Consider the following 8,615-nt stretch of genomic DNA (forward strand, 5'->3'; position numbering starts at 1 on the left):
TCTTAGTAGTTTGTAAGTGACTGGCTTGTCAAAGTGGGATAAAAAAGACCAAAGTGACGCAGCTCACTGGCAAACGTCATCTCCGTGGGGAGGGGAACCTGATCTTGTCGTCCGCCCGTTTCTTCTCGCTCTTCACCTCCTTGTACTTCCACTTGGGTATCTGCAGGTGGGCGTCGTCGCGGTGTCGCCGCGGCTTCTTCTCGGGCGGGTGGGCGGGCGCCGGCGCCTTGCACAGCATCACCTTGGGCACCACCAGGCCCGGGCGCACGCTGCTGCGGCGCATCATGTGCAAGGGCAGCAGGCTGGAGCGGCGCAGCGCCAGCGAGGACGCCACCGCCATGTCCTGCAGCATCTGGGGCTGCAGGCTGGCGCGCCGCTCCCTCTTCTTGGGCACGAGCAGCACGCGCGAGTTCTGGAAGAGCCGCTTGTAGGTGGCCAGCCGCTCGGGAGCCGAGGCCAGGCTGCGCAGCTCGTTGGCGCGCTGCTGCCGCAGGATGTCCTGCACGGCCGGACGCCGCTTGCCCACGCACGGCGGGCTCCGGGGGCACACGGTGTGGCAGCCTGTGGCCAGGATGGGCCCGTTGAGGGCGGTGGTGAAGCGCACCATGTAGTCCAGCGCGCCGTCGTCCACCGCGTTCACTTTGTTGCTGATGCTGAAGGTGCAGCAGCGGGTGCAGTCGGTCAAGCGCTTCCAGCAGGACCGTGGCTCCTGCGCCTGGGCCACCATCTCCTCCAGCTGCGGCCACTCCAGCCGGTACGAGTCGCAGAACTGCTCGGCGCACGGCTGCTCCATCAGACGTTCTATGATGCGCACCGTCTCATAGCGGCATGTGAAGAGGGCCCACTCGCGCGACGTCAGCTTGCGCCCGAAGTCCCGGGCCTCGACGTCGGCACCTAGAGAGAAATGAGAGAGGATGTGAGACAGACACAGAACACACTCTCTGACCACTCACAGTTAGGAAGAGTTCAATGGTGCCCATAGCTGTGAACTACATGTAGTACTGCTTGAAAACATATCTTCTCCACTATCCACTACATTCCTGAGCCAACAACGGGCATCATGACACCTCAGTATTCAGAAATCCAGTTTTCTATTTCCGCTGAAGCTGAGTCGTATTGAGTATAATGTGATGGTAGACAGTGCCTGACATACCCTAAACCTATATGCCTTCCTTGAATTTCCCCTAGGGATCAATAAAGTATCTATCTATCTATCTCTCTCTATCTAGCCAGGGGTGTCAAACATAAGGCCCGGGGGCCAGATCAGGCCCACCAGCAGGATTAATGCGGCCCCCCAGATGTTTTGGGTAGGAAGAGAAAATTAGAGAAAAAAATATTCACATCCAGTTGTCTTCAACAATGAGTAATAAGCAATATCTAAAAAGAGCAGTATATGACAGCAGTACTTGTGCTAGTTTGCTCATAAGTGGGCATAGTAAAGAAGCATATAATCTAACAACACTGCTATACCCATGCAGAACAATGATAATGACCACGACGATGACGGCCCCCGTGAGGTCTCATTCCAACAAGTCCGGCCCACTGCCTGATATGAGTTTGACACCCCTGCCCTAAGCCATGTGAAAGTAAACTTATGTATATGTTTCTGTTAGTCATATAGTATATAGAATATCCATATTGAGTACATTATTGTCGACATTTCAAAATAAATATATGTTGAAGATTATCCTACTGAGACTGCACTATGTTACTGTAGAATGTAAACAGAGCGGCCGGAAGCAGAGTTTCATGAATAAGGTGGGTATTCATCTCATCCTGAAGTGTGTGTGTGGTTACTGGTTAGGTACCTGACATCATGAGGGCGCGCACACACTCTGCCCTGCCCTGCATGGCCGCCTTCATCAAGGCTGTGAACCCATGGCAGTTCCTGCGCTCGATGTCCAGCCCTGGGAAGTAGTTGAGTAGGAACTGGGAAATCATCAGATGGCCTACGCGCCAGACAAATGGCAACAAGGAGAAGCACGAGAGGTCAAAAATGGCATCTACTTGAGTACTTGTATTTTGAAAGTTCCACATTCAGCATCTAATTTACAACATTTTGTAACATTTTCTAAATATGCCATTAATCCTTTCGCTCATTTTCCATCAGCTTGTTACATTGGTTTACACCACACTGGTGTACATTTATAAGGAACATCTTACTGTTAGATAATGAGTAACATTAATCACGAAAACAGTGGAGCAGGCAACCTGATAAAGCCCACTATACTCACCGGCCTGTGCAGCTGTGATGAGGGCAGTGTTCCCTTCATTGTCCTGCCAGTTGACATCTATGAAGGGACAGTGGGCCAGGGCGATGACCACATCTACATAGCCATTGTAACAGGCAAGTATCAGTCCAGACTGTGGGAAAAAAACGAATCAAGAGTGAATACAGTCCTTTATCAACAACTGAATTACTGAATTCCTGTGACTAATATTTTTGGCAACAACCCTTGGTCTGACAAAGAAAGTGTACTTTCCGACTCATTGTAGATAGAGTAACACACCAAAACGCTACTAACAGAGAGTAACACACGACAAAACACTACTAACGAGGTGCTGACCTCTGTTGAGTAAGAATTTTGTCACACTTTGTCTCTAAATGTTTATATTTTTTTTATTTTGGATAACGTTTCAGATCTAATTTTCAGTGAAACGTGAGACTCATTGGACATGCCAGTGACACCACGTGTGGGATCTTCATGGGAGAACCGCACAACTACATGGGCTTGAGTGAGCAGTGTGTGGCAGTGGGACAGAGGAGCATCACCTTCAGGAGTGACCCTGAGACACTACAGGAATCAACAGCAGAACACATGGGCCACAGTACAGCTCCAAGCACTTCCTGCACCACACCTGGTGCATAATGGCCCAGGAATACCATGCACTCCATCTGGGTTAAAGGCATCTCAAAGCTGGCAAAGAATAGTCAAGTCAAGTCACTTTTATTTATAATGTCAGTCATGTTAGGCCATGCCAGGTTATCATGTCTTGGAGGTTGCAGGCTTTGTGGTTGGCTGGGTCTCAATTGCTATAATCCTCATAGGTCTATACTTAAGTCAATAGGATCCTGAATAGTCCTGCACCAACACAGTGTTAAAAGCCACCACTGATCTAGGTTAAAACCTTAACACGCTAGGCAAAGGTGGTAAATACACACAACCAAAAGCCACGTTGCCATGGTTTCCATCCATGCAAATACTCTAAGACAGATCAAGTGAGATGTGCTGACATGTTCTACACTCTACAGTCACAATAACAAAAACAATTAAGACAACTGTGTCATTATATCCCTTTAACCAACCCAACATGGCCGAACAGCAGGGAGGTGAAGCTTTGCTTAAGGGCAAGCCAACAAGCCAACGGCCACAAATAGCCACAAATAGTATTAGCTACTACTTAGCAAGGGATACCCAGAAGAAACTCCCTACAGCAATGAGGCTACTGAACCGGTTTACCATGACAACACAACCCCCTTACAGTCAATATGTCCATGACGGCACCACCACCACAACAACAACAAGTTGTTTTACTCAGAACAGCTGGAAAGGACTGAACATCTGGGTTGCCGTTTCAAATATTTGATATGACAGAAAATTGTATTTATTTATTTTGTTCTGACAACAGTCATTAAGACTTATGACCTGATGAGGCATGTCAGGTTACACAGGGAAAAGAAAGTGTCAAAACAAAATGTCCCTTAAAGGAGAAGTCAGCGATTGTACGTTAACATTTTTTGTCACATTCAGTGAACATCTCCACACCATCCGCTAGCTGCCCATCCCGTGAGTACACTGTAAAAAAACAGAATAGGTCTCTGTAGGCAGCCTGTTCCACAGACAAAACCAACACCATGTTTTGAACTTCTCTGGGAATACTGGAGAGAATATCTCTCTGGTATGTTTTGTTTGGTCCTTGGTTAGAACATAATGTACGTTGTTTTGGACAAAAGCTACGTATAAACATTAAAAATTAAATATAAACATGAACATGAACAAACGTGACTTACTGCACAATTACCGACTGCACCTTTAAAAGGCTGAAAAGGTGAGGGCAGTCAGAGCCATAAAGCAGCAGTAGCAGAGAGGGTTAAAGCAGATCTTTGGCGGTAGTCTTGGAGTCCAGTGCCAAGGACCAAAGAGTCCCGTCAGTAAAGAGTCTTGACCCACTTCCTGTCTCCCTCTCCCTCTCATTTCCTGTCTACTCTTGCAGGACAATTCCCATGTCATTTAAAAAAGCACCACAAATCAGTTATGTAAAGGCAGGCGGAGAGAATCTGAAATCTATATGCCAGAAATCAAAAGTATTTCAAAACCAAAAAGCATGGTGGTGTGCAGGGACAGAGCCTGGACCGAGGATACACAGTGCCATGGGGTCAGCTGGTAGCGTATCAGAGGAGAGGGTCTCAGCCTGCCCTGGGGGCTGGATTACACAGCTAAATTTGAGGGGTCAAGATTGGCTAAATGTTGTTTTTTTTTGTGGCTGCTGGCACACCACTTCCGAAGTTGGCCGCCATATTGGTATGCCGCCATATTGGTATGCGCCTAAGTGTCAAAATTATATTCTGTATACTAATGTTGTTTCCAAAAGAGTTACTGAGTTTGTACTGTGCCTTGTTCCAGAGTATGTGATAAAAACAAACTCATAAAGACTACATATGCTTTGGTTAAGATGGTAGATGCTAAGTCTGCATGTTTTCCAAGAGGTCTGAGGATTGGTTTTAGTGTTTGAAACACTAACACTAAAAGAAAAGCCTTACACAGTTGAAAGAATACCACAATGCTTGTCTTTGCAGTCTATTGTCATGGCCACTATTTTGCAAACACACACTGTTTCATAGAAGAGAATAGCTGTTTGTGAATGTCCCATTCCTGAATACTCCACACATGGACACTGTAATCTTAGATGACTATGACTCATAACCCTGAAAACACCATCCTTGGACGCTACGTCAGCTGTAATTGCACTTTTGTTGAGGCAATTCAATCCGCTGTTTGTACCAGACAGTAAGCTGTGACCAAGTGTCTGTGGTTAGCCGCCAACAGAGAAATAAGTTGTCTTGCAGTGGTAACTTGTGGTGCAACATTGTCTTTTATACTTACTAAACAACATAACAATGCCTGGCCTGTGTATGTAGAAAACTCCAAAGCTACTTCATTATTATTGCATATTGTTGTATTACATGTATTGTTTTGGCCAGAAGAGTAGGGCTGGAAAAGGCTGCACTTGCCACCGCGCTGAGGCTTTTTCAGTGTGGTGAGCCTTTTAAAAGCTCAAACGTGATTACAATCTACTTGGAGTCCATCTTGGACAACCATCCCAACTACCATATGCTCCTGAGTTTAGCCCACTGCTGAAGACACAGACCCCAGACTTGGACATCATCTGGAGAAGCCTGAAAGGGGTCAGAACCTTGTGTTCAGGGAGATATAAATGCTATGTCTACTCTGGGACAAAATGCTCCATAGGCCACACCAGTATGTAGTCTGCATTGACTGAATCTTAAAACCACTTCACTTCATATATTCAAGCACTGTGATTGACTAATAGCATAAGTGAAACCCATAGGCCTATATATTCTCCAGGAAATTATTCTACTAACAATGGCCTATGAAATAAATAGCCTATGTAACATGAAACAAACAGGCCTGGTTGAAGGTAACACTGTTGCATTAAGAGTATTGATAATGATTAAATCAGAGTAATTAGAGAGATTAATAACTTCGATTGATCTCTGGAGACAGCTCAACATCTGCGTGACTGCACTATTCAGCTGCTGGTCATATTTAAATGTAGTTATTAAGTGTCTTAATGTAGCCTTGGATACACATTTTCAGACAGTGTCTGCGCCACCTGTTGATGTATTTGCATAACTGGAGAATAAGCAAAAGCAAGCGTGCTGAACTTACTCTGTTGTTTTTATCTACTTCTCGTACTTCTTCTTCAGTTACACCTTGTCGTATCATTATTTTCACAATGATAGCGTTGTTATTGCTGCATGCTCTGAAAAATGTCAGTGGTTCTGGACTATCGGGGGTGGGAGATCTTCCGAACAGAGAATCGTCGCGAGGATAAAAGGAATCATCGGACACAATGCTTCTGTTGTCCTGCAAGTCCGAAAGATCGAGTTCCTCAAATTCCTGGTACACGTCGTCGTCATCGTCATCGTAGATGTAACCATTGTCTTCCTCGTCTTTATGCACCGTTTCATCAGATTCAACAGTTTGGGAAGGTGAGTCCCTCTCCTGTAGCGCACCGCTACCAGTCCCGATAGTTCCATTTTGCTCGACTTTGAAAACAGGTGGATTTCCTCCGGTACCATCCTCAGTGACCAGCACCATTTAACCCTGAAAAGTCCTCAAGGTGCAGAAGAATGCGTAATGGAAAGGTCTTTTAAGACATACCATACCACTTGATAACGCGTTTCCAATGTTCCCAGTGACGCACACCAAAAGGCCGGTTAAAACTCAAGCTCCCAAACTTACCCTTTGCATTTGCATTGAAAGTCTTGCAGCTCCCGTTCGCAGATGCGAGTACATGTAATCATCTTCAGTGAATGATGTACTCTGAAGCAGCGCTCCCCATCTGCCCCACAAGCGTTAGAACTTCATCTTGAATGAAAATTCGCCCCTGCCATCACGCTGCAGCCGCTTCTGGAAAATGTCTTGTCGGAAGAGAGGCTTCTTAATCCTTTTTACTCCCACAGACACAGGCTACACACGTGCTCTCTCTCTCTCGCTCTCTCTCCCACTAATTTCAAACACTTCCCACAATTAACCATAGGAGTAACCTCAACAACAGCCGTCCAAAATGTTTTCTCCTTTGAAACATATGTGACCTTAATCTACTGGCGTATAGTTTTCACCGTTTTTTCAGTGAAAGGATAATTGGATACGACATAAATAACATGTTCTTATTTAACTTAATCTAGACTGACCTATCCTATACATTCCTGATCAGCTTTGGAGAGTTCCCCTTCTCATAACTGCTGAACCAAATTACATTTATCAAGCAACCAGACAATCTGTGTAGTTTCCAAATGTATTTCCTAAGTTGGTACGAACATATAACATGGTGAAGAACAGCACATTCAGTTTGCAATGCATGTGTTGGCCTTACTACTTCAACTAGGGGTAAATTCTAGTTAATTTCAAATATGATAAGTAAGACATTGTTTACTGTCTTAGAATAAAACGTCAGAGTCTGAATCTGATTGCCTTGTCTTGCCACTGGCTGGTCACTGGTGGTGTTATGTAATTGAAAGGCCCTGAGAGAGAGAGAGAGAGAGAGAGAGAGAGAGAGAGAGAGAGAGAGAGAGAGAGAGAGAGAGGAGACAGACAGAAAGAGAATGAATGTAGAGTAAGAACTTAACCAATATCTTTGTTCTGACTGAAAATTACACTGGACATGGTTGTCATGGTTGACATGGCTTAGTAAGAACCATTTTGAGAGCTGTGATGGCAAATAAAGATGTTTCCATTGATTATTTGAAAAGGGTATGGATAATTTTGGACACACCATTTTTCATAAAAATGTTAAAAAGATGAAAACGCTTCTTTTTCTGATTCCACTTTTCTACCACATTGTCTTGCAACCTTTTGGAATGTGCCAGTCATTTTCAGTCAGAACAAACAGAGGCTATTTATATCAATATATGCCATGGGTATGAATAACTTTGTTCTTAACAGTTAACTGTATGTGTTTAATAATGCGGATATAAAAATAAAATGCTCCCACAAGAAAGGAAAAAGCCAACCAAACCATTTTCCATCTATCAGTGACAACATCTTACCTAATGTAGAAGCCCATCATTGATTGCATATATTAAGGTACAGGCTCAGGTTATGACTTAACCTCCCAACCTGATGTAAAAGAAACTGCTTTCTTCTGCAACTAGCCAAACCAACTCTGCTTTAATTGTGAATGAAACTGGAGTCCCCCAGGGCAGTCAGCAATGTGCTACAGTACCGAGGAGGTGCAGTGGTGCCTCAGTACCTTGTGGCCGAGGCAAGGCGAGGCCAGTAACATAATTAGCCTAGACAACCCAGATCTCTCGACAGTTTGACCTTAGGCAGCCGTGCCAACAGGTAAGTCCATTCCTGGGCGCTGTCAAAGCCCAACAGTGAGCTACCGGCATCTCCGCTCCACATTGTCTAGGACAACTAATCTTAAGGTTTGTCAGGCTTAATAGAAAAGAAACCTGTCAACATGTCAGATAAGAGCTGTTCCTTGCTGAACGTTAACCAAATCAGCTCTCTAGGTAGAAAGGCAAGACATTTTAAATGTCTATCAGCATCCTCCATGTAGAGACCATCTCCGTTAAAAAAAGGCATGACGCAAGACCAGGTAACACTGGTGTGGCATACTGAAGTACCTGAATCACAGCTCGATAAGCAATTTGACAAAGAGAGCGCTCACAAAAGGAGCACACACATTTCAGGAAATGGTGATGACACATCAACCTATTGACTCTGGAGTTATTTTCAGCACAAATAGCTGGCTTAAGAGCTTAGGACAGCAGTTTAACGTGGGCGTCACTTGACGCAGGCGGTGCTTTCAGGTCAGCTCCATGGAGCCTATACCCTTCATGAAATTTTGACTGAGAATACTGA

General features: G+C 44.9%; 1 protein-coding gene across 1 annotated transcript; it reads right to left on the bottom strand.

Annotated features, from left to right (window-relative positions):
* Window positions 1-76: 76 nt before the first annotated feature.
* Window positions 77-6,744, bottom strand: ankrd33bb (ankyrin repeat domain 33Bb). Its single transcript, XM_076293193.1, has 4 exons — window positions 5,913-6,744; window positions 2,235-2,364; window positions 1,809-1,949; window positions 77-894 (listed from the first exon to the last, which is right to left on the bottom strand). Exons 1-4 carry the CDS (start codon window positions 6,342-6,344, stop codon window positions 77-79), a joined length of 1,521 nt encoding a protein of 506 aa, XP_076149308.1. The 5' UTR covers window positions 6,345-6,744.
* Window positions 6,745-8,615: the final 1,871 nt, after the last annotated feature.

The sequence above is a fragment of the Alosa pseudoharengus genome, unplaced genomic scaffold, assembly GCF_046254945.1.
Source record: "Alosa pseudoharengus isolate Yale_2024_CS ecotype anadromous, Long Island Sound unplaced genomic scaffold, YU_APseudo_1.1 YU_APseudo_1.1_scf_2, whole genome shotgun sequence".
NCBI lineage: Eukaryota > Metazoa > Chordata > Actinopteri > Clupeiformes > Clupeidae > Alosa > Alosa pseudoharengus.

What these genes read in the sequence shown, in the direction of transcription:
- ankrd33bb (XM_076293193.1), bottom strand. Translation starts at nt 6,344, where the DNA reads ATGGTGCTGGTCACTGAGGATGGTACCGGAGGAAATCCACCTGTTTTC. An exon ending in AAGTAGATAAAAACAACAGA is followed by an intron (nt 2,365 to 5,912) that starts GTAAGTTCAGCA and finishes TTTTTCCCACAG; the next exon opens with TCTGGACTGATACTTGCCTG. An exon ending in CATCACAGCTGCACAGGCCG is followed by an intron (nt 1,950 to 2,234) that starts GTGAGTATAGTG and finishes TCTGGCGCGTAG; the next exon opens with GCCATCTGATGATTTCCCAG.